A 26737-nucleotide genomic window follows, 5' to 3' on the forward strand; every position below is an offset into this window, starting at 1 on the left:
TCATGGGCTTGCACCAAGGAGGAGATGGTAAGAGCCTTGCAACAAGGTAGATTGACCTTCAAGGGAGGAGAAGGGGGTGACTTTCAAGGGAAGAGAAGTAGAAGAGCTAAAAAAAAACCAGCACACGGAATTCTCCAAGTGGAAGAGAATTTAGGCTAGATGTTGGAGACTTAGGAGACAGATTGGTGAGGTTGATAAGATGGTTGCCAGTGAGACGTCTAGCCAGTCAGGTTTTCAAAATATCTACAATAAATATGCATGAGACACGTTTGCATGCAGTCCCTCCACTTCATGCAAATGTGTCTCATGAATAATCATTTTACATATCCTGAAAACCTGACTGGCGGGGGTGCCCCCTTGGACCATGTTTGAAGCACTGATTTAAGATAAGAACTAAGAGCTTAAGCATTGCCATACAGGGACAGACCAAAGGTCCATCAAGCTTTGTATCCTGTTTTCAACAGTGGCCAGTCCAGGTCACGAATACTTGGCAAGATCCCAAAAGAGGAAAACAGATTCTCTGAGGACAAGCAGGCCATCATATTCTCACAGCTGGGTGATGTCATCTGACAGAGCCCAATGCAGATGTTGACTAGCAAGGTAGAGATTTCTAGAGGGTCTGTCTTCTTTTTTTTCTGCAGAATAGGGAGGACATGTCTTTGTGCTCTCCACAAGTGTGGTTTGTGCTTTTTTGTTGTGCCTTCCCGTGTGAGTTTTCAAATCCTTGGGGATAATTTTTTCCTTTAATTTTGCCCATTTTTCAGTTATCCTTTTAATTTTTTGGAGTCTTTCAGCCTTTAAAGTTTCCTTTATTTTTTGCTTATTGCTGGGCCCTTTTAGGCTGGAGCCCTGACCTCGATTTGAACACTGCCCCTTTTTCCTGCTCAAGATTGAGGAGTTAACCGTGATTCTTTTCTGAATGTTCAAGAAAACTCCCAGTGGCTTCAAAAGATGCATCCAGTGTAATCGGGTATTTTCTGTGATAGACCTGCACAACTGGTGCATCGGATGCCTTGGACCCGACCATGAGCTTAACTTTTGTTCTCTTTGCAGATGCAGCTGAGGACACACAGGGCATGGCGGGTTCAACAGGAGAAGCTTTTTGGCTCCTCAAAGGCTGATACATCATCACCAGAAGGTGGCTGCCAAGACTTCAGCATCCACTGGGAGTGTACCAGCATCGAGGAGATCGCCACCTCCCTTAACATTGAGCACCGAGAGTAGGCCCCGGGACCGATCAGCATCAGACCCAACACCGAGGTCATGTATGGGTTTGATGTCGCTCTCTTCCACCCCGAAGGACTGCAATGCTGTGCATTGGAGGAAGCCCAAGAAGCATAAGCATTGGTCCTCCTTGACACAGTGCTGGGAGTGCCGGGACATCTGCATCGCTGGTATCCGAGAAGTGCTGACACCAGAAGGAGCGCTTCCCCTCTTTGGAAGAGGTGCCATTGCACAAGTCTTCCAGCAGCCAGGTCTCCATTACCGGTTTGACACGACACCTCAGGCTGCCTTTCTTCCAGCTTCCCCACCTTTTCCAATGCCTTCCTTTGATGAGTGCTTCCAAGCCAAACCCAGGGAGGAGCTGGCGTAGATGCTGCAGTTGCAAACACTGAGGCATCGAGGACGCTTGCACCATCTGTGGATCCAGCCCATATTATTCCTGAAGCTCCTTGTTTGCCAGTGCAAGGATCCTTCATGCAAGCACCTTGAAGGGTGTTTGACTTTAAAGGATACAGTACCACTCTTGACGTCAGGGGAGGAAACTACCCCGGAGTTGGGAGAGTAGGGCTGTACCTCGGTGCTCTTCAGGGCATGGACATAGATCTGTTGAGTCGAGGCAAGCACAGACTCAGTACAGTGAAGAGTCTGAATGGGACCACTGATGAGATTCAGATGAGGTCCCACATTACTTCTCAGAGGAGTCTTATGGGATACTTTCTAATCCTTTGCCACCTTGAGAGAGACGTAAATCTCCACCTGAGAGTCTTTCACCGGGTTCATCAGAGATGGCTTCTGCCAACCCATTTTAAGTTGGAAATGGAGGAAGAGCCCAGAGCGAAGATGTTGATTGTCCTGGACTACAAGTCTTACTTCTAAGGGAAAAGGGGTCACTATACCATTGCACCTTACCCTTTAAGAATATGTTGATGAAGAATTGAGAATCTCTCCTCTCAGTGCAGGTTGCACATAAGAAGGTGGCTATGCAATACTGTATCCAAAAGGCTCCCATATTCAAGAGGTCTCAACTGCCACACCATTCTCTGGTGGTCGAATCTGCTCTCAAACAAGTTAGGAGTTCCATGACTTCTTGACACCCCCAGATAATGAGGCCAGGACACTAGACTCGTTTGGAAGGAAGTTTCCCTGTCGGTCGTAAGAGAAGTTTAGTCAGCTTGAGACCGATACCCCTGACAGTAGGATCCAACTGAGTGGTTCTTGATGAAGCCCTGTTATGGGTGAAATGAATCGGGCCCCATTGAAAATCAGCAGTTGAAATGTGGGGTTGTCAAGCCAGCATTTATTAAGCTAAGTTGATGCATGCTATGCTGTAGCTTGAACAGTTTTTGTTACTCAGTTTCTCTTAAAATTTGTGCTCTACTATGGGCAATTTTGTATGATGCTCCTATATGGGCAATTTTGAATGAGTGAAGTAGGGAATATTTACCCCATGAAAGAAACTAGGTCATGGGTACAAAGTCTTTTATAGATAACTAGCCGTTCAGCCCGAAAAAATGGGCTAGTATAGGAGGGGGGGTTGAAAGGCCCCCCACCCCGCCGCCGAGTTCACCGGTGCCGCTCCCCCTCCGAGTTCGTCGGTCCCTCGCTCTGCTATTGAAACAGCGAGGGCACGCAGCACACAGCTCTACTGCTGAGCTGCCGTGGCCTTCCTTCTTCTCTGCCTGTGTCCTGCCCTCGTGTGACGTAACGTCGTCGAGGGCGGGACACAGGCAGAGAAGAAGGAAGGCCGACGGCAGCTCAGCAGAGCTGTGTGCTGCGTGCCCTCGCTGTTTCAATAGCGGAGCGAGGGCCTGACCGGGTGGAAGGTGGGTGACGGCGGCGACTCCGGGTGGGGGGAGCGTTAGCGACGGCGGTGTCCCTCGCAAATGCGCAGTAGAGACCCTCTCTGTTCCGCCCTCGTCATCACGTATTGACGCGGGGGTGGGGCAGAGAGGGTCTCTACTGCGCATTTGCGAGTAAGTACGACACTTGCCATTTATATATATTGATAGTGTCTCGTTGACCAGACCTTGGCAGGAGCCATGGTTTCCGAGGGTATTTCCCACTTTACTCATTTCTTTACATTCATTTTACACAACCCTTTGGATTGTGTTTGGCTGTTTTTCAGTTCTCTGGACTATTAGATTACCTGATTAGGATCAATAGCCTGTACTGTTTCTTTCATCATACGATAGGCTAGTCATGCTCCCAGCATCATGAAAAATTTATGCGTGTAAATGCTAAGAGCATATACACCGCAGAGAGTCACCTTAATACATTCATTCCTTAAATGTAGGATGCATGTACATCTGCCAAGCTGAGACCTGCTGGCTCTGCTAAACCTGGTGAGCAGTGGCAATCGGGGCATTGGCTTGGATAGTTGGAAGGAACCATGGCTAGCGGGGTTACAATGAACTCCAATTGCTGAACTGGAAGAAGATGGGACTTGGGGGTAGTTGACAATGACTGGTTGGAAAGGAGCACTAGCTCAGCCAGTGCCAGCTCCATCACCAATATAGCTTGCCTACAAGAAGCAAAATTAGAGCACCAGAAGTTATCAAGGCAGTGAGTGAATGAGGTCTACTTCTTGTCCACTGTTCAGAGGAGAGGGGTAACAGCCTTGTTTCACAAAAACTTTTTTGGCAAGGCTTCCTTTATCACTAAAGATTTGGAGAGATGTTTTATATTGCTGTGGATTATATTAAGGGGACTGGAGTTTCCTCTTATGGGTGGTATATGCTCCTAACAGTTATGATCACATTTTTTAGAAGCCTGGTGTGCTTACGTGTTTCCACGCTTGCTATCCCATTAATAGTGCCTGCTGATTTCAATCAAGACTTGGATGCAGGCATGACAAGTCTCAGGTGCAGAGAGAACAAACAATGGGACCAAATAAGGGTTTCCCATTTCTCTGCTCATCTGTAGAACTTGTAGATCCCTAGCTTTTGCTGCACCTAACAGCGTGACTACACAGCTCTCAAGAATGTCCAAATTGTTTGTATTCTTGTTACAAGATCTTTGTTCTCAGTAGTTCCCTTGGACAGGGTAGTTCATGCTTTCCATCCCAGGAGGAGTGGCCTATTGGTTAGGGTGGTGGACTTTGGTCCTGGGGAACTGAGGAACTGAGTTCGATTCCCGGCACAGGCAGCTCCTTGTGACTCTGGCCAAGTCACTTAACCCTCCATTGCCCCATGTAAGCCGCATTGAGCCTGCCATGAGTGGGAAAGTGCGGGGTACAAAAAACAAACTTAAACTAAGATGAGGACTTTGAAAAGTTTCTTGCACAAAAGTGGGCTGACCATTGTGCTAATAATGCCCTACATACACAAAAACCATTACTCTTTTGGGAACATCCAAGGCTGTCCTTTGGGGAGACATATTAGCTTATACAAATGCCAGAAATAGACGTATTGTTCAGGCTATCTTGCTACTATAGTGAAAACTAAGAGCAGCAACACACATATATACACCAACCTTCCTCCTAGGGAGGATTTAGTTCTACCCACATGCCTTAAAAACTGTAATACGTGAATGAACTAAGAAAATGCTGTTATATAGGAAACAAAAAAAGCCCCGTTTCTGATGCAAATGAAACGGGGGCTAGCAAGGTTTTCTTCTGTGTGCATGTGGGAGTCCCTGCCCTCTGTCCCCTCCCCCCTCTGAGTCCTTCACTGTTACAGAGAGAACGATTTGATTTCATGCTTTGCTGTGTTTTTTCCTTCACTGTTTGTGTTACAGAGAGAGCGAGGGCGGGGCAGACACTCATGGGGAAACCGGATATCTCTCCCCCTTCACACTTCCGGCTGGAGGCTTCATAGAACGTTGGTGGTGCCCTTTATATAGAGAGATATGGTTGCCATAAATATTGGTAACAACCAGGGAGTTTTTAAAATCTGATCTCATTAAAGTTTTTAAGGGATCACAATATATCTGCATGATTCACATTGCAAAGGGGGAGCCTATAAATCAAATGGCTCCTTCTGGACTTTTTCAAACAAATGTATGTGCCTGGGGGATCGCCTCATAGGGATGACCTTCAGGTGTATTTGCAATCTCTCGGTCTAGCCCGCCTCTCCCCAGTGGCATTAGAGCAGCCCAATGCCCTATTTCAAGCCAAGGAGCCTTAGAAAGCCATAAAAGAAACAACATTTTACCGCACTGGTCCACAATAGCTTTACTTCAGAGTAGAGAGTTGCATTTACTTCAGAGTAGAGAGTTGCACGGGGACAGAAATGCGACCCATCCCCGCCAGAATCTAACCCGTCCCTGTGAATAATCTCCTCCGTCCCCGCCCATCCCCGTGAGTGATCTCCTCCATCCCTGCCCGTCCCCATAAAAAAAAGTATAAAGTACTGAGTGGAGTGGACAGGGGGCACACAATGCAGAGTAATACATTTAAAACGAATCAGAGAAAATATTTCTTCACTCATTAATATACTGAATCTTAGAAAAAGGGCAATAAATACATAAAACAAACTGAAGTTTTTTCCACACTAAAATAGAATTATTGGTCACCCAAACAGCACAATGCCCTCAACAAAAGAAACAAGTGGGTATGCTAACGCTTTAGCTGCAGTAAAACAGCTCACAAACAGCCAGTTACCACCATGAGAGAAATAAACTGCCTATACACACATAAAAAAATAAAAGTAGTCAGCTGAGCTCACCTCTGTGCAGTTCTCTTCTGTGAATACCGAGGTCTGGCAGTGCCTGGAAGACTCACTACATACAAAGTGAGCAAATCTCCTGCACGTGTTGAACTTGAGTTGAGACCGAGAGACCCGGGTGAAAACGTGCAAGTGCTCGTCAGGGACATCCTTTTTCTAAATTTTTTTTATTTTTTTTAGATTATGGATGAAGGACGTCTAAGTGTTAGGCGCTCAAGTCCCACCTTCGCCTCCAACACCCCCTTGAAATTTGGCCGTCCCTGCAATGGAGCAGTTAAGGACACCCAAAATGGACGTTTCTCGGAGCACATCCATGCCTTTGCTCTGACCGACACCCCCTTGAAATTTGGCTGTCACTGGCGCGATGGAGCAGTTAAGGACGCCCAAAATGGACGTTTCTCGGAGCACATCCACGCCTTTGCTCTGTCCGCACCTCCCTTGAAATTTTGGCCATCTCTGGCGCAATGGGGCAGTTGAGGGCGTCCTTTTCTCGCTAGAAGAGAGCTTGGTGTCTCCGCCCACTAAAAGAACTACTACTACTACTACTACTCAACATTTCTAAAGCACTACCAGACTTACGCAGCACTGTACAGTGAAACACGAAGAGAGACAGTCCCTGCTCAAAAGAGCTTGCAATCTAAAGGACATAACAACAGAGACAATCAAATTAGGACAGCAGAGTACATCTGATTACACAATAGTTCATAGGGACAGACTAATAGATCTAAAAGAAGAAGGGGCGATTGGCGAACCAGCAGCATTATTGATGCGATAGGGGCACAGATCATAAGTACATAAGCACTGCCACGCTGGGAAAAGACCAAAGGTCCATCGAGCCCAGCACTCTGTCTCCGACAGCGGCCAATCCAGGCCCCAAGAACCTGGCAAAACCCCCAAATTTAATAATGATCAGTGGACTTTTCCTTCAGGAATCTGTCCAGGCCCCCTTTAAACTCAGCAAGGCCAGATCTGCAGAAAAGCAGCGGGCTCTCAAACAAAGGTATGTGTGCGCGTCCCCACGGGAATCCCACCAGAACATCCTCCATCCCCACGGGAATCCCACATGTTTATTTCCATCCCCGCGGCACTCCCACTGACCCGGAGGGGATTTCCGCGGGATCCCCGCAAACCCCGTTCCCATGCAGACCTCTACTTCAGAGTACTATAAAATAGTATTTCTCCGAGGACAGGCAGGCTGCTTGTTCTCACTGATGGGTGACGTCCACGGCAGCCCCTCCAATCGGAAACTTCACTAGCAAAGGCCTTTGCTAGTCCTCGTGCGCCTATGCGCACCGCGCATGCGCGGCCGTCTTCCCGCCCGAACCGGCTCATGTTCGTCAGTCTTCTTTTGTCCGCGCTCGGTACGGTCGTGTTTGCGCCGTTCGCGCCCGTTAAGTTGACCCTCGCGCGTCTTTTGACTTTTCGCTAAAAAAAAAAAAGGGATTTCGGAGAAGGGCCTTTCGGTCTTTTTCCCTTCCCCGTATTTCTAGTTTTTGGCCCCGATAAGTTTTCTTTCGTTTTCGGGGTAGGCCCCTTTGAGGCCTCGGGTCGAGTTTTTTCTCCCTCTCTTTTTGGTGCCTTACCGCAATTACGAGTTTTGATTTCGCCGGCGTGATTTTTCCGCCCATGTCATCGAAGTCTCCCAGCGGCTTCAAGAAGTGCACCCAGTGCGCCCGGGTAGTCTCGCTCACTGACAGGCACGCGTCGTGTCTTCAGTGTCTGGTGGCTGGGCACCGCCCGCAGGCCTGTAGTCTTTGCGCCCTTTTACAAAAAAGGACTCAGGTAGTGAGATTGGCCCAGTGGAACGTTTTGTTCTCGGGCTCTTCGTCGGCATCGGCACCGGGAGTATCGAGTGCGTCGACGTCGACAGCGTCAAGACCTCCGCCCTCGGCCGCGACTGTATCGATTGCATCGAGGCATCGACCCTCTGCATCGTCGGGGCCGAGACATCGGAAGGCTGCGTCGGCATCGGTGGTACCGGGACTTCCACTAGTGCTGATGTCGTCGGACGGTGGTGCTTCGTCTGGAGTGCAGGTGAGGGCTGTCCATTCTCCTGCTGGTGGCGGTGAGCCTTCGGGTGGGTCTCCCCCTACCCTGAGGGCTCCTGCGGTACAGCCCCCCTGAGACCGACCTTCATCGGCCTCGGCCCCGAGGAAGCGACGGCTGGATTCTACGTCCTCGTCGGTACCGGGAAGCTCCGGTGACATGCTTCGTTTGAAAAAGTCAAAGAAGCGTCGACACAGGTCTCCTTCCCGCGTCGGTACTGAGAGCTCTGGGTCGCCGAGGGAGTCGGCACCCAGTAGGCATCGGCACCGGGAGGACCGCTCACCCTCTGTTCAGGAGGTGTCGATGTGCTCCACCTTGGACAGCCCGGAACAGCCTCCACGCCCGGAACAGACTCTGACTTCGACTCCTGCATCGGCTTCCATGTCTTTTTCCACAGCCGCCCTGCACGAGAGTCTCCGGGCCGTTCTCCCAGAGATCCTGGGAGAGCTGTTGCGCCCTTCCCCTCCGGTACCGGGGGTGCTTGCGCCGGCTGGCCCCTTGCCCGGGGTGAGGTCTCCGTCATCGGTGCCACTTGCGGTACCGACTGCGGTCGCCTCCCAGGAAGGCTCCCCGTCGGCGGAGGGAGCTTCGCCGGTGCGGGCGAGGGAGTCTACCTTTCGACGCTCCCACCGTGGCCATGGTTCCACGGAGTCGAGCCGGGCACGGCTTCAGACACAGGTTCGTGAACTTGTGTCTGATACCGATGGTGAGGCCTCGTGGGAGGAGGAGGAGGACATCAGATATTTCTCTGACGAGGAGTCTGATGGCCTTCCTTCGGATCCCACTCCCTCCCCTGAAAGGCAGCTTTCTCTTCCCGAGAGTCTGTCTTTTGCGGCCTTTGTCCGGGAGATGTCTACGGCCATCCCCTTCCCGGTGGTTGTGGAGGACGAGCCCAGGGCTGAAATGTTTGAGCTCCTGGACTATCCTTCTCCACCTAAGGAGGCGTCCACAGTAGCCATGCATCATGTCCTAAAAAAGACATTGCTGGCGAACTGGACCAAGCCTTTAAGTAATCCCCACATTCCCAAGAAGATCGAGTCCAAGTACCGGATCCATGGGGACCCAGAGCTGATGCGCACTCAGTTGCCTCACGACTCTGGAGTTGTGGATTTGGCCCTAAAAAAGGCTAAGAGTTCTAGAGAGCATGCTTCGGCGCCCCCGGGCAAAGACTCTAGAACCTTAGACTCCTTTGGGAGGAAGGCCTACCATTCCTCTATGCTCGCGGCCAAAATTCAGTCTTACCAGCTCTACACGAGCATACACATGCGGAACAATGTGCGGCAGTTGGCGGGCTTGGTGGACAAGCTCCCTCCTGAGCAAGCCAAGCCATTTCAGGAGGTGGTCAGGCAGCTGAAGACGTGCAGAAAATTCCTGGCCAGAGGGGTGTATGACACCTTTGATGTTGCGTCCAGGGCCACTGCTGAAGGTGTGGTGATACGCAGACTCTCATGGCTGCGTGCCTCCGACCTGGAGAATAGGATCCAGCAGCGGATTGCGGACTCGCCTTGCCGTGCGGACAATATTTTTGGAGAGAAGTTCGAACAGGTGGTAGAGCAGCTCCACCAGCGGGATACCGCTTTCGACAAGTTCTCCTGCCGGCAGCCTTCAGCTTCTACCTCCACAGGTAGACGTTTTTATGGGGGAAGGAAGACTGTTCCCTACTCTTCTGGTAAGCGTAGGTACAATCCTCCTTCTCGACAGCCTGCGGCCCAGGCTAAGCCCCAGCGCGCTCGCTCTCGTCAGCAGCGTGCGCCTCAGCAAGGCCCCTCGGCTCCCCAGCAAAAGCAAGGGACGAGCTTTTGACTGGCTCCAGCAGAGCATAGCCGACATCCACGTGTCCGTGCCGGGCGATCTGCCGGTCGGAGGGAGGTTGAAAGTTTTTCACCAAAGGTGGCCTCTCATAACCTCCGATCAGTGGGTTCTTCAAATAGTCCGGCAAGGATACACCCTCAATTTGGCCTCCAAATTGTCCACCGGGAGCTCAGTCTTACAGCTTCCAGCACAAGCAGGTACTTGCAGAGGAACTCTCCGCCCTTCTCAGCGCCAATGCGGTCGAGCCCGTGCCATCCGGGCAAGAAGGGCTGGGATTCTATTCCAGGTACTTCCTTGTGGAAAAGAAAACAGGGGGGATGCGTCCCATCCTAGACCTAAGGGCCCTGAACAAATATCTGGTCAAGGAAAAGTTCAGGATGCTTTCCCTGGGCACCCTTCTCCCCATGATTCAGGAAAACGATTGGCTATGCTCTCTGGACTTGAAGGACGCCTACACGCACATCCCGATACTGCCAGCTCACAGACAGTATCTGCGATTTCAGCTGGGCACACGTCACTTCCAGTACTGTGTGCTACCCTTTGGGCTCGCCTCTGCGCCCAGAGTGTTCACGAAGTGCTTGGCTGTAGTAGCAGCGGCACTTCGCAGGCTGGGGGTACACGTGTTCCCATATCTCGACGATTGGCTGGTGAAGAACACATCCGAGGCAGGAGCTCTACAGTCCATGCAGATGACTATTCGCCTCCTGGAGCTACTGGGGTTTGTGATAAATTATCCAAAGTCCCATCTTCTCCCAGTACAGAGACTCAAATTCATAGGAGCTCTGCTGGATTCTCGGACGGCTCGTGCCTATCTCCCAGAGACGAGGGCCAACAACTTGTTGTCCCTCGTCTCGCGGGTGCGAGCGTCCCAGCAGATCACAGCTCGGCAGATGTTGAGATTGCTGGGCCACATGGCCTCCACAGTTCATGTGACTCCCATGGCCCGCCTTCACATGAGATCTGCTCAATGGACCCTAGCTTCCCAGTGGTTTCAGGCTGCTGGGGATCTAGAAGACGTGATCCACCTGTCCACGAGTTTTCTCAAATCCCTGTATTGGTGGATTGTTTGGTCCAATTTGACTCTGGGACGTCCTTTCCAAATTCCTCAGCCACAAAAAGTGCTGACTATGGATGCGTCTCTCCTGGGGTGGGGAGCTCATGTCGATGGGCTTCACACCCAGGGAAGCTGGTCCCTCCAGGAACGCGATCTGCAGATCAATCTTCTGGAGTTACGAGCGGTCTGGAACGCTGTGAAGGCTTTCAGAGGTCGGCTGTCCCACCAAATTATCCAAATTCAGACAGACAACCAGGTTGCCGTGTATTACATCAACAAGCAGGGGGGCACCGGATCTCGCCCCCTGTGTCAGGAAGCCGTCAGCATGTGGCTCTGGGCTCGCCGTCACGGCATGGTGCTCCAAGCCACATATTTGGCAGGCGTAAACAACAGTCTGGCCGACAGACTGAGCAGGATTATGCAACCTCACGAGTGGTCGCTCAATTCCCGAGTAGTGCGCCAGATCTTCCAGGTGTGGGGCACCCCCTTGGTAGATCTCTTTGCATCTCGAGCCAACCACAAGGTCCCACAGTTCTGCTCCAGGCTTCAGGCCCACGGCAGATTGGCATCGGATGCCTTCCTCCTGGACTGGGGGGAGGGTCTGCTGTATGCTTATCCTCCCATACCTCTGGTGGGGAAGACTTTGTTGAAACTCAAGCAAGACCGAGGCACCATGATTCTGATTGCTCCTTTTTGGCCGCGTCAGATTTGGTTCCCTCTTCTTCTGGAGTTGTCCTCCGAAGAACCGTGGAGATTGGAGTGTTTTCCGACCTTCATCACACAGGACGAAGGGGCGCTTCTGCATCCCAACCTCCGGTCTCTGGCTTTCACGGCCTGGATGTTGAGAGCGTAGACTTTGCCTCTTTGGGTCTGTCAGAGGGTGTCTCCCGCATCTTGCTTGCTTCCAGGAAAGATTCCACTAAGAGGAGTTACTTCTTTCTATGGAGGAGGTTTGCCATCTGGTGTGACAGCAAGGCCCTAGATCCTCGCTCTTGTCCTACACAGACCCTGCTTGAATACCTTCTGCACTTGTCTGAGTCTGGTCTTAAGACCAACTCTGTAAGGGTTCACCTTAGCGCAATCAGTGCATACCATTACCGTGTGGAAGGTAAGCCGATCTCAGGACAGCCTTTAGTTGTTCGCTTCATGAGAGGTTTGCTTTTGTCAAAGCCCCCTGTCAAACCTCCTACAGTGTCATGGGATCTCAATGTCGTTCTCACCCAGCTGATGAAACCTCCTTTTGAGCCACTGAACTCCTGCCATCTGAAGTACTTGACCTGGAAGGTCATTTTCTTGGTGGCAGTTACTTCAGCTCGTAGAGTCAGTGAGCTTCAGGCCCTGGTAGCCCAGGCCCCTTACACCAAATTTCATCATAACAGAGTAGTCCTCCGCACTCACCCTAAGTTCTTGCCAAAGGTTGTGTCGGAGTTCCATCTGAACCAGTCAATTGTCTTGCCAGCATTCTTTCCCTGTCCTCATTCCTGCCCTGCTGAACGTCAGCTGCACACATTGGACTGCAAAAGAGCATTGGCCTTCTATCTGGAGAGGACACAGCCCAACAGACAGTCCGCCCAATTGTTTGTTTCTTTTGATCCCAACAGGAGGGGAGCGGCTGTAGGGAAACGCACCTTATCCAATTGGCTAGCAGATTGCATTGCCTTCACTTACGCCCAGGCTGGGCTGGCTCTTGAGGGTCATGTCACGGCTCATAATGTTAAAGCCATGGCAGCGTCGGTAGCCCACTTGAAGTCAGCAACTATTGAAGAGATTTGCAAAGCTGCGACGTGGTCATCTGTCCACACATTCACATCTCATTACTGCCTGCAGCAGGATACCCGACGCGACAGTCGGTTCGGGCAGTCAGTGCTTCAGAATCTGTTCGGGGTTTAGAATCCAACTCCCCCCCACCCCCTAGGCCCATGTTTATTCTGTTCCAGGCTGCACTCTCAGTTAGTTGGATAAATTGTTAGGTCAATCTCAGTTATGTCCTCGCCGTTGCGAGGCCTAATTGACCATGGTTGTTGTTTTGAGTGAGCCTGGGGGCTAGGGATACCCCATCAGTGAGAACAAGCAGCCTGCTTGTCCTCGGAGAAAGCGAATGCTACATACCTGTAGAAGGTATTCTCCGAGGACAGCAGGCTGATTGTTCTCACAAACCCGCTCGCCTCCCCTTTGGAGTTGTGTCTTCCCTTGTCTTTGTCTTGCTACATATGGGACTGACGAACACGAGCCGGTTCAGGCGGGAAGACGGCCGCGCATGCGCGGTGCTCATGGGCGCGCGAGGACTAGCAAAGGCCTTTGCTAGTGAAGTTTCCGATTGGAGGGGCTGCCGTGGACGTCACCCATCAGTGAGAACAATCAGCCTGCTGTCCTCGGAGAATACCTTCTACAGGTATGTAGCATTCGCTTTGTCCACCTTATTGGCCCTTTAGAGGCATATTATATGGAAACAATCAAAATGGGATCTTCTCCATTGGATTCCATTGACTCCTTGGTAACCCTAATCCCCACTTACCTTTACTCGGGTCTTATTACCCGATCTCCTTAAATGTGGATATTAAAATTTTGTTGCATATATTGGCCAATCAGCTCTCCCCTCACCTTGCTACTATAATTGCAGAAGACCAGGTGGAGTTTGTCAAAGGGCTGCAATAGTAGTCAATATTTGCAAAGTCCTATTTGCTATTTCCCATTCTCAAGCCTTGGGGAAGCCAACCTGTTGGTAGGCCTTAATTCCAAAAAGTTGTTTGACAGTGTAAACTGACCTGTCTTCTTTCAAACTCAGTCCCATATAGGCATAGGAGGGTGGTTCTATAATGCAATAAAACCCTTTATAGTGACCCTAGAGACTTCCTCCTAGTCATTATTACAAAAAACGCGACTTTCTCAATCCATAGAGGCACGCACCAGGAGTGCTCACTCTTCCTGTTCCTAATATACCTTGAACCACTCCTGCGAAGTATTCGGTGGGATGCTAGATCTATAACCTTGATCTGTGGGATAAATGACATCAATCTAATACCAGTCTGAGCCATATGTTTTGACTGCCTTATAGCCTTTTGGCAGGAAGTGGATCGGCTCTCCATCGCTCCCGCTGCGGTGTAGGGGCTCAGGGTGTGAGGCGGCCTCGCAGTGCCGGTCGCCGAGTCTGCCGGATCTGTCCGTGCTCGCCCATATTCACCGCGCTCCCCGGCAGGAATTGCCCGGGACCGTCTCAGGCCAGTGCAGCCGACCCAGGTGGATATAACAAGGGAGCGCTCGTCCACCTACGTCGCGGCGCGACCGGCCCTGTAGCCCGATCCCCACACTACCCGACCAGCCACGTGGTCGCGGCCTGCCCCCATCCGCATGTAGTGAGTGACAATCCTTTGGTCCCTGCGGCGCTGACTTCCACGAGCACTCAATCTGCTCTCTTGCTCTGAGGGCGGCGTGTGTGGCAGCCCAGCTGCTCCAGCTTGCTCCGATCCGCACGATCCAGCTTCTCCCTGCTTGCCTGCCCCGGTCCATCTACCCCAGCTTGCTCCAACCTGCCTGATCCTGCTTCTCCCTGGCTGCTCCAGTCCAGCCTGCTCCAGCCTGCCAGATCCTGCCTCTCCCTGCCTGCTCCAGTCCACCAACTACAGCTTGATCCAGTTTACCTGATCCAACATCCTCCTGCTTGCCCCGGTCCAACTACCCCAGCTTGCTCCAGCTAGCCTGATCCTGCTTCTCCCTGGCTGCCCCAGTCCAGCCTGCTCCAGCCTGCCAGATCCAGTCCATCGGCTCCAGCTTGTCCCATCGGCTCCAGCTTGTTCCAGTTCAACTGATCCAGCCTCTTCCTACTTATTCATCTTCTCCTGCCAGCCTGATCCTGCTTCTCCCTGGCTGCTCCGTTCCATCGGCTCCAGCTTGTTCCAGTTCATCTGTTCCAGCTACTTCCTGCCTGTTCATCTACTCCAGCCTGCCCGATCCTGCTTCTCCCTGGCTGCTCCAGTCCATCGGCTCCAACTTGTCCCATCGGCTCCAGCTTGTTCCAGTTCAACTGATCCAGCTACTTCCTGCCTGTTCATCTACTCCAGCCTGCCTGATCCTGCTTCTCCCTGGCTGCTCCAGTCCATCGGCTCCAGCTTGTTCCAGTTCATCTGATCCAGCTACTTCTTGCCTGTTCATCTACTCCAGCCTGCCCGATCCTGCTTCTCCCTGGCTGCTCCAGTCCATCGGCTCCAGCTTGTTCCAGTCCGTCTATTCCAGCTTCCCCCAGCCTCTCCCAGTCCGTCTGCTCCAACTTGTTCCAGTCCCCTGACCCAGCTTCTCCCTGCTCCCTCCAATCCATCTGCTCCAGCCTGCTTGCTCCAGTCCATCAGCTCCAGCGTGTTCCAGCCTGCCTGTCCCAGCTGCTCTAGCATGTTCCAGTCCAGCTGCTCCAACGTGTTCCAGTCTGCCTGAACCTGCATCCCCTGCTAGCTCCAGTCCATATGCTCCAGCCTGCCTGTTCCAGTCCACATGCTCCAGCCTGCTTGTTCCAGTCCATCTGCTCCACCATGTTTCAACTCGCCTGATCCAGCCCCTAGCCAATCAACCTGTCTGCTAGCCAATCACCTGTTCCCGCCTGCCTGCTAGCCAATCAACCTGCCTGCTCAGCCATTGACTTACCTACCTGCCTGCCAGATTTTCAGCCATAGACTTACCTAATCGCCAACCCAAAACCAGCCATTGACTTACCTACCTGCCTGCCAGATTTTCAGCCATAGACTTACCTAATCGCCAACCCAAAACCTTGCTTCAAGCCCTATCTATCTGCCTAATACTTCAGTCATTACAGACTCACCCACCAACACTTGTTAACTGCTCAACACCTCAGTCACTATATAGTCACCTGCTACACCTCAGTCACTACCTATGGCCCCTGTCCATGTTCTCTTCCTTGCCCTGTCCCTTCCTAATCTTCTTTCCCCCCCACTCCCACTGTCTACCATTAGAACTACCCGCTGCCCTCCCACCCTGCCCGCAACCACAATACCCTATTCACCTCCATCCCTCACCTCACCATCCCTCTTGTCCCCCTCCTCCTTCCTGGCTCTCAACCTTCAGCACTTCCTTCCTGCCATTAACCCATCCCCTTTCCTCCTAAGTACACCCCGTCTTCGTCGCCTTCGTCGCCCGACCTCCCCCACCCTCCTCCGCACTCTCTTGCTCCTCCTCCTGCTATCCGCAGGAGACATTAACCCTAATCCGGGTCCCCCCCACCTGTCCCCATCCTATCCTTGTGAACGGTCCCGGGATGTTTCCAATCTCGTCTCTATTCCCCTCCTTCCCCCCTCCTCCCTCCCCTTCTCATGCGCCTTGTGGAATGCCCACTCAGTCTGCAACAAACTGCCTCTCACCCACGATCTCTTTATCTCTCGCTCCCTTCAACTGCTCGCCCTAACCGAAACCTGGATCTCCCCGGAAGACTCTGCCTCAGTTGCAGCCCTCTGCCATGGAGGCTATCTCTTCTCCCACACGCCCCGCCCAATCGGCCGCGGCGGAGGCGTTGGGCTACTACTATCACCCTCCTGTAGTTTCCAACCCCTCCACCTACCGCAATCGCACTGCTTCCCATCCTTCGAAGTCCATTCCATCCGGCTATTTTACCCGCTACCACTCAGAGTGGCAGTCATTTACCGCCCCCCGGATAAATCCTTCCCTTCCTTCCTTACCGACTTTGATGCTTGGCTCTCTGTCTTTCTTGACCCCTCATCTCCGTCCCTCATTCTCGGAGACTTTAACGTACATGCTGATGACCTATCCGACCCCCATACTTCTAAGTTCCTCACCCTAACATCCTCCTTCAACCTCCAGCTGTGCTCCACCACCCCTACTCACCGTGACGGACATTGTCTTGACCTCGTCCTCTCCTCCTCCGGCTCACCCTCCAATGTCCACGTCTCAGCTCTTCCTCTCTCCGACCATCACCTGATCACATTCACACTTCTTCACTCCCCCCCCCCCTCCACCCCGTCCAACTTTAACCACCACCTCCAGGAACCTCCAGGCTATTGACCCCTCCACCCTATCATCTACTATCTCTAATCTCCTCCCCTCCATCACGTCCCTCGTAACTGTCGACACAGCGGTCTCCGCTTACAATACCGCTCTCTCCTCTGCTTTGGACACCCTCGCGCCATCCATCTCCCGTCCCACAAAGCGCACCAATCCCCAGCCCTGGCTGACTCCTTGCATCCGTTACCTTCGCTCCTGCACCCGATCCGCTGAGCGCCTCTGGAGGAAATCTCGTACCCTTTCAGACTTCCTCCACTACAAATTCATGCTATCCTCCCTCCACTCCTCCCTATTCCGTGCAAAACAGGACTACTACACCCAATTGACCAATTCTCTCAGCTCCAACCCTCGTCGTCTCTTCACCACCCTTAACTCCCTCCTAAAAGTGCCCCCCGCTCCTACTCCCCCTTCTCTCTCTCCTCAATCACTGGCCGACTACTTCCGCGACAAAGTGCAAAAGATCAACCTTGAGTTCACGACCAAACCTCCACCTCCCCTTCACCCTTTATCCCTCTCCCTCAACCAACCTACCCAGGTCTCCTTCTCCTCCTTTCCTGAGATCACCGAGGATGAAACTTCCCGCCTTCTTTCCTCCTCGAAATGCACCACCTGTTCCTCTGATCCCATCCCCACCAACCTACTCAACACTATCTCCCATACTGTCACCCCCGCCATCTGTCGCATCCTCAACCTCTCTCTCTCCACGGCAACTGTCCCTGACACCTTCAAACACGCTGTTGTCACACCTCTCCTAAAAAAACCTTCACTTGACCCTACCTGCCCCTCTAACTACCGCCCCATCTCTCTTTTACCCTTCCTTTCCAAATTACTTGAGCGCGCCGTTCACAGCCGCTGCCTTGATTTTCTCTCCTCTCATGACATCCTCGATCCACTTCAATCCGGTTTTCGCCCTCTGCACTCGACAGAAACAGCACTCTCTAAAGTTTGCAATGACCTGCTCCTGGCCAAATCCAGAGGTCATTACTCCATCCTCATCCTCCTCGATCTTTCCGCCGCGTTTGACACTGTCAACCATGATTTACTTCTTGCCACGTTATCCTCTTTTGGATTCCAAGGCCCTGTCCTCTCCTGGTTCTCCTCTTATCTCTCCCACCGCACTTTCAGGGTACACTCCCATGGATCTTCCTCCACTCCCATCCCACTATGTGTTGGAGTTCCCCAGGGATCTGTCCTTGGACCCCTTCTCTTCTCAATCTACACCTCTTCCCTGGGCTCGCTGATCTCGTCTCATGGTTTCCAGTATCATCTTTATGCCGATGACACTCAGCTATACCTCTCCACACCTGACATCACCGCGGTGACCCAGGCCAAGGTATCGGCCTGTTTATCCGACATCGCGGCATGGATGTCCAACCGCCACCTGAAGCTGAACATGTCCAAGACCGAGCTCCTCGTCTTTCCTCCCAAACCCACTTCTCCTCTTCCTCCACTCTCTATCTCTGTTGATAACACCCTCATCCTCCCCGTCCCATCTGCCCGCAACCTCGGAGTCATCTTTGACTCCTCCCTCTCCTTCTCTGCGCATATCCAACAGACTGCCAAGACCTGTCGCTTCTTCCTCTTCAACATCAGCAAAATTCGCCCTTTCCTCTCTGAGCACACCACCAGAACTCTCGTCCACGCTCTCATTACCTCTCGCCTTGATTACTGCAACTTACTCCTCACCGGCCTCCCACTCAGCCATCTATTCCCCCTTCAATCAGTTCAGTACGCTGCTGCACGTCTTATATTCCGCCAAAACCGATATACTCATATCACCCCTCTCCTCAAATCACTTCATTGGCTTCCAATCAGATATCGCATACAATTCAAGCTCCTCCTCCTTACCTACAAGTGCACTCAGTCTGCGGCTCCTCACTACCTCTCCACCCTCATCTCCCCCTATGTTCCCGCCCGTAACCTCCGCTCACAGGACAAAGCCCTTCTCTCAGTACCCTTCTCCACCACTGCCAACTCCAGGCTCCGCTCATTCTGCCTTGCTTCACCCTATGCCTGGAACAATCTTCCTTTACCCATACGCCATGCCCCCTCCCTACCCATCTTCAAATCTCTGCTTAAAACTCACCTCTTCTATGCTGCCTTCGGCGCCTAACCGCTCTAGATAGACAGAATGCCCCTATCTATCCACTCTATCAGATTAACTGTTCACTCGTCCTCTAGATTGTTCACTTGTCTTTAGATTGTTCTCTTGTCTTTTAGATTGTAAGCTCTTTGAGCAGGGACCGTCCTTCTATGTCTAAATTGTACAGCGCTGCGTAACCCTAGTAGCGCTTTAGAAATGCTAGTTAGTAGTAGTAGTAAGTGTGTGGACAGGTTTTTCATTTATTAGAGGTAAGATGGCTTAAAATACCACCTCTTATATGATAGATTTGATGTAGTTTGTCCAACACCCAAGGGAATGTGGAGTTCTATTAAAAGTGCTTCCTTGATGGCAATAAAATGTATGTTAATTGGTTGACGGGAGATGATGCCTCTGTCACACTGTCGCTCATGATTTCACTGTTGACAATGGAAATCTTTGAACTATGAATTCCTCCTTGTGTTGTGATGGTAAGAGGAAGTGTTTGGGATATGGACTTTGGTATTTACAGTACATTTTTGTTCGTAATGAAAGGAAAAACAACTTTATTCAGTTGCTATGAGTTGAGTGAGTTAATGTTAGTTATTCCCATTGCTTGTATTTTGGAAAATTTTCCCTCTGTGCTGTTAATGTTTTTTTTCAATTAAAAAAAAAAACCCTCCAGCAATAGAACCTTACCATACAAATTGTTAAACATTAGTTGATTTTTTTTAAGTAAATTTATCCATAAACATTTTAAGTTTGACATCTTTCCATTTCAAGGCATCTTGAATAGTCTTTAGCAAAAAAAAGATGTTATTTTATCATCCTTTCTTTGTTTTTCACTGTAAATATTTTGTAATTTGGTAACTCTTGATGTATCATACCTTATCATGCCAAGTTTGTCAGGTTTCCAATGCCTGCTAAAACTGACGATAAAGCCAAACTTTGAATACCAAAATATACATATAGAGCAATTACCCTTTGATTTCCTTATTTGCATCACTTGAACACAGTCAGACTAGATGAGGCTTTAGATTTTGTTTTGTGATGTCATATTTTGTTTCAATATATTTGAAATCAGTGCTAATAGCAGAATCATAAATCAAAGCAGATTTGATTAATTTAAAAAATATGTTTATAGAACTTGGTTTTACTTTTTCTTCCAACAGGCGCTACGTGTCATGGCCAAAATTATGCGAGAATGTTGGTATGCCAATGGAGCAGCAAGACTAACAGCTTTGCGGATTAAGAAAACGTTATCACAGCTTAGTCAGCAGGAAGGCATAAAAATGTAATTTTGGCATAGGAACCGAAATGTTAAAATACACAGCATCTGGTTCATTCATTTTGATGCAAATTGTTCTACCTCACCAAGGAAAGAGATGGATTTTGCTGCCGTTTTAAACTTCATAGCAACTTCAGTTACCAACTCTGTCGTCTTGCAGATATAGTAAAGATGAACTCTGAAGGTCCTTTTTCTGCACTACCAGCTTCCCAAGACATTGTAAAATTATTATAGTGTAGCTTAGCTTTATTTTTATTAACCAAAAAACTCAATTTAAATTATGTTTATTGATGGTCTTAACATTTTTAGAATAATAGATTTGCTATATGTAGTATGTTATCTTTTTACTAGAGAGAGTAATTTTATACCTTGTTGGTACACTACAGTTGTTTGGACGCCTTGTTTGGTACACTACAGTTGTTTGGACGCCTTGTATGAATTTAATGTAGGTTTTTCAGTGTATTTTGATGTTTGTGGAGAGTAGGGCTATGTTTTATAGAATACTTTATAGAATACTTTATTTATAAAAATGAGGAGCACAAGATATCCAATTATATTTTGTGTACTAATACTGTACTCTGAATTATACAGAACATTACATGTCTTTGAAAATCAATTGTATTACATTGGCGAGTGCTATTTTTCCCAGAGGGTAAAACATATGTCTTCTGGTAGATCATTTGCTTTGCATTATTTCATCATTAAATAAGCTTTAAAGTGCTCTAGGACCTTATTGACTAGAGATATGACAATAGTTGGCAAGCATTCACTTTGTTTCGTAACTGTATCCTTTAATTCTAGCCATCTGCTAGTTCTATAGACTATGGAGTCCTTTACTAGACTGCAGGAAAAGGGCCCTGCGGTAGTAGCGGGGGCTGGTTTTCTTACACGCCAGGGCCCTTTTTACTTCAGTGATTAAAAAACCCTTTAAAAAAAAGTCTATGTGAAAAGAGTACTCCGCCGGACCTCCAGCTCCCGTGTCACTGTTGGGGGTTTGCGGTGGCACTAGGCCACCAGGTCTGAAGGGATAGTGGCACTCTGGGGGTCCCATGGACCTGTATTTGACAGGTCCGGGCTTTTGACAGCCTGGACCTGTCAAACTAATGCAGGAGGATTTTCAGACACAATCCTCCCACGCTTTACCCTATGATCAAAGCTAATAGTGTACCTAAATTTGTATGCTATTAGCTCTGATCATAGGGGCATTGTAGCTCTGCGCTGTTCCAGCACTATTTTTAGAGGGCTGTTTGGAACAGTGCAGAGCTTCTGATCATTGGCACATTAAAGAATAAGACATGTTGCCTCCCAAGAAAAGGTATTCAGAATAGGCCACCTTCCTTTGGCAACATAAATCACAGGCCGGAAGGTGGATTTGAATGTAGTTGCAGTAAACTAATGTTAGTGTAATGAAAACTAGGCTTAAGAGGTGAACATACCAGGCTATGTAAACTCTCTGTATAAAAAGCATAATAGACGAGGGAGAAATTGAATTATCATACATTGCCCTGGAATGACTTAATAGAAGTTGTGTGTAGATTGGAGTATTTTACAGATCAGCATAAACTGCAGAAATATTTTAAAAAATTGTTTAGAAAAGATTTTTGCACCCATTCAGAATGGGAAAATGGAGGAAAAACTCCTTTTTACTGGAATCATTTAATCATTGGACCCATAACCATTGTCTGGCTTTTTAACGTATATTATTTGCTTTGAAAAATTATACCAAAATAATTTGTTGTGTGTGCCAAAATAATAGAACAACTTATATAAAAACTAGTAAATAAGGCCCGTTTCTGACAGAAATGAAAGGGTGCTAGCAAGGATTTCCTGGGAGTGTGTATGTTTGAGAGAGTGTGTGTGAGAGTGACTGTATGAGAGTAAATGTGCGAGTGTGTCTGTTTGAATGAGAGTGTGTACAAGTGCGTTTATGAGACAAAGTGAGTGTGAGAGAGAGTGTTTTACACACTCACTGTGTGTGAGAGAGTATGTGTGAGAGTGAATGTGATACAGTGTGAGACATAGTGTGAGAGACTGTGTGAGAGAGAGAAAGACACTGAGTGTGTGTGTCACAGAGATACCTCCCCCCTCCCTCTGTGGTCTGAGGATCCCCTCCCCTCTGGTCTCAGGATCCTCTCCCCCCCCCCCCTCTCAGGACCTTCTGCCTGTCCCCCCCCCCCCCCCCCCCTCTGTGTGGTTTGCAGGACCGTGCGAGTGTGTGTCTGTGACAGAGAGAGTGAGACTGGGTGCGAGTGTGTCTGTGTGAGAGAGAGAGAGTGTGTGTGATTATCCTCTGTCCCCTGGCCCCCTCCAGCCACCCAGCGATTCTCCTCTCTGCCCTGGCCCCCCTCCAGCCACCCAGCGATTCTTCTGTCTCCCCTGCCCCCCCCTCCAGCCACCCAGCAATTTTTCTCTATCCCCTGCACCCCCTCGAGCCATCCAGCAAGTCTCCTGTGTCCCCTGCCTCTCCTTCCAGCCCGCCATCGATTCTCCTCTCTCCCCTGCCCCCCCTCCTGCAGCCACCCAGTGATTCTCGTCTCCCCTGCCCCCCTCCAGCCACCCAGCTATTCTCTTGTGTCCCCTGCCCCCCCTCCTGCAGCCACCCAGCGATTGTCCTCTGTCCCCTGCCCCCCCTCCAGCCACCCTGCGATTCTCCTCTGGCCCCCTGTCCCCCCTCCAGCCACCTAGCGATTCTCCTCTGCCCCCCTCCAGCCACCCAGCAATTGTACTGTATCCCCTGCCCCCCCTCCAGCCACCCAACTATTCTCCTGTATTCCCTGCTCCCCCCTCCAGCCACCGAGCGATTGTCCTGTATCCCCTGCTCCCGTTATTGAAAGCCCTGGCCGTGTCGAGTTCGTTCCCTTAGTCCTGCCTTCTGAGTACCCGCACTCGACGTCATCTCGTTTTGATGCGTGGGCGGGGCCCGCCCTCGACATCATCGCGTTTTGACGCAAGGGTGCAGGAGAGAGAGATATGACACCGCTACGAACCCTTCAGTGAAGCCATGGAGTCAGCTTCAGAATGTTGGCGGTGCGTTTTATTATAGTAGATATAGTATTACACGTTGGATACTGTACTGAAGATATGATGAAATAATGACAAACAAGCTGTTGAGAATGGGTGGTTTCCCAGTCTGATTCCATTACCAGTACATTAAGGATCTTTTCTATCTATTGTGGAGAAGGTGGAATTATTTGCACAAGTGGGGATGGGGGGGGGGGGGGGGGACAGTATTCAAAATTCCCATAATGCACTGGCTCAGATGTTATAGCATGATTATTACAAGTGTATGAATGTGTGTTTTTAGCAAGCTCTCCTGATCCATTTTGATGAAATGTACAGTACCAAAAGAAAAAGTTCACAAACCTCCACTACAGTAGAAAGAGGTACTTCAGCTGATCACCAAAATAGTGTGCAAAGCAACAGTGTTGCTTGGAGACTGGATGTGGCTTGGAACCTACCTGCTTTAAAGATATTGAGTGGAAAATCCTGGATACCCTAAAAGAGCCCATTTAAAGGAGGCAACACTGGATCTTGTATGTGTCACTAGCCTTATAATAAGAGAAAATGTAGTGCTTAGTAATCATGCTGTGTTGCAGTTTAGTGTTCAATCTGTACTGTATCGTATTAAGACTAGGCTCTTGGACTTAGATTTTGAGAGGATGAACAGGGATTGAGAGAGGGAAGGAGGTGATGCTGGGAAGTTTTTTTTATTTTTTATTTTTATTTTTTTTTTGGGGTGGGGGGGGGGGCTTGTTGAGAGGGAGAGGAGGAAAACCAGAGCTGGGCATGGTGTGGTATGAAATCATTGTGCCAAGTATATCATTTCTTTTTCTGACACCAGTCTACCACTGTGCTCTGTGTCTGGCCAGTGGTAATGGTACTACTTAATTTGCCAACTCCCATCAACAGGTTCAAAGTAGATAACACAAAATACAAATGGAAAATGATAAAGAAGAGTGTGTGTTTTACACAGACACACTGTGTGTGAGACAGAGGGTTAAGTGACTTACCCAAGATCACAAGGAGCTGCAGTGAGAATCGAAGCCAGGTCACCAGGATCAAAGCACGCTGCACGAACCATTAGGCCACTCCTCCACTATAGCAGGTAAAGAGTCATGGATTTGATATATCACCTTTCTGTAGTACAACCAAAGCTGTTTACATTTATTATATACAGGTATTTTCTCTGTCCCTGGTGACTCACAGTGCGTACAAAAGTATTAATATTGAGCAACACTGCAAGCACAGCACCACTGTTCTGTTCAAGAAGCTGCTGAAAACTCACCTATTTGGATTAACCTACTCCCCCCATAGTCTTACCGAATGATATGCCCTTTCCATGCTTCCTATCTCTTACCACAACTCTTCTGTACTGTATTGTAATTTTTATTAATCCTATGTAAGCCACATTGTGCCTGCATGTGTGGGAAAATGTGGGATAGAAATGTACTATAAATAAATAAAAGGAAAAAAACAGAAGCTAAAAAAGAGAGAGCCTTACAAAGAAATTTGTTTAAACAACTGAGTCTTCAGTTGTTTCCGAAATAATAAATAAGAAATTGTCCTGCTTTTTTGCTTTGTGGCCCAAGTCACCAAGGGGCTGGGCAGGGCCAGGGTATCCAGATTCATGTGGAATTCATGGATGACAGCAATTGATCATCCGGAATTTGAAGGGCCCCATTCATGAGGGAGATATTCTAACACTGCTGGAGTCTGAGCGTGAGGCCAGGAGGTTATGATGTGCTATCCAGCTCCATTACAGGTTTTTACTTGGATCTTGAAGACAAGACCTGGAGTTTCCAATCCCATTTTCCCCATGTACATTACAGAAACAGTACAATTGTGAAATGATATACCACTTTGTCATAGAAACAGTGCAGTTCTGAAATATTTCACCATATCACAAGTTCTAATAAGCCATAAACACACTTGACAAGTCAAAAAAAAAAAAAGTTGTCCTTAGCCCAGAAGAGGGTAGTGTTAAATGACCATTTTTCAAAATGGAGGAGGGTTAATAGTGGAGTGCCCCAGGGATCTGTACTGGGACCGGTTCTATTTAACATTTATAAATAATCTGGAAATCGGTATGACAAGTGAGGTTATTAAATTTGCAAATGAGACAAAACTGTTCAAAGTTGTTAAAATGCATGCTGATTGTGACAAATTGTAGGACCCTCTTAGGAAAGTGGAAAACTGGGCATCCAAATAGCAGATGAAATTTAATGTGGACAAATGCAAATTGATGTACATTGGGAAGAATAATCTGAATCACAGTTATCTGATGCTAGGGGTCCACTTTAGGAGTCAGCACTCAAGAAAAAGATCTAGGTATCATTGAGAATATGCTGAAATCTTCTGCCCCATGTGCGGCATTGGCCAAAACAGCAAACACGATGCGAGGAATTATTAGGAAAGGGATGCAAAATAAGACCAAGAATATTATAATGCCTCTGTATTGCTCCGTGGTGTGACATCATCTTGAGTATTGTATTCAGTTCTGGTTGCCGTATCAAAGATATAGCAGATTTAGAAAAGGTTCAAAGAAGAGCAACCAAAAGGATAAAAGGAATGGAACTCCTCCCATATGAGGAAAGGCTAAAGTGGTTAGGGCTGTTTAGCTTGGAAAAGAGACAGCTGAGGGGGTGGGATATGATTGAGGTCTATTAAACCACTGCTTGCCCCAGGACTGGTACTATGGAATGTTGCTACAAATTGAGTTTCTGCCAGGTACTTGTGACCTGGATTGGCCACTTTTGGAAGTAGGATACACAGGGCTAGATGGACCATTGGTCTGCCCCAGTATGGCTATTCTTATGTTCTGAAGAAAAAGCAAAAAGGAGGAAACCCTCACGTGCAACGAAGGCAGTGAACAAAAAAAGTGAGGACAGCTCAAGGAGGATGTCAGGAAGTCTTTAATGTAACACCTAAAAAAAACGACCCAACACGGCCATGTTTCGGCTCCAAGGCCTGCATCAGGGGTCTATTAAATCTCTTGTGTTTAGCTGATAGCTTAATGTAACCCTATGGGTTAAATGTTAAAAGATTACCTGGCTCATTCTGGATCTGGTATGGAGAGAGTGAGCAGTGCAGTGAAACTGAGTGGTCTGTGTGCATGCGCTGAGTGTTCCGCATGCTGATGGAACTCTCAGGAGAGTGACAAACAGCTCAGGCTGGCAGTTGGGAAGGAGCTGAATTGGTGAGAACATGTTACTAGGAAAAGACTGGAAGAAAGTTGATGCTGGAGATCATCACCTGAAAGAAAAGGCGCCCACCGTTCAAGAGAGCCAGAGAGAGAAAACAAAGAGAGCAGCTAAGTGACTGAAACTATTTTAAAAAGTGCACATAAGAGAAAATAGTAAAGGAAACCTGAACAATAAGTGAGAGATAACTAACAGAAGAAAAGAAAGAGTAGAGGAAAACTTACATGTTGGGATCCTTGGGGGTCTGAGGGACAGGAGAGGGGAGACTTTGAAGAGTCTGGTGTTTTGCGGAATTGAATGTACCTAACTGATTTATGTAACTAATATTTATACTTATCTGAGGACGCT

At 49.1% G+C, this 26737-nt stretch overlaps 1 protein-coding gene across 1 annotated transcript in view; it reads left to right on the top strand.

Annotated features, from left to right (window-relative positions):
• The window catches only part of TGFBR1 (transforming growth factor beta receptor 1), a 235963-nt gene extending 215054 nt beyond the window's left edge, over positions 1-20909 (top strand). The window contains exon 9 of the mRNA XM_030209667.1: positions 20074-20909. Coding sequence (XP_030065527.1) covers positions 20074-20199 — 126 coding nt within the window. The 3' untranslated portion in view covers positions 20200-20909. The remainder of the gene's footprint in view (positions 1-20073) is intronic.
• Positions 20910-26737: the final 5828 nt, after the last annotated feature.

Source organism: Microcaecilia unicolor, chromosome 1 (assembly GCF_901765095.1).
Source record: "Microcaecilia unicolor chromosome 1, aMicUni1.1, whole genome shotgun sequence".
Classification (NCBI taxonomy): domain Eukaryota; kingdom Metazoa; phylum Chordata; class Amphibia; order Gymnophiona; family Siphonopidae; genus Microcaecilia; species Microcaecilia unicolor.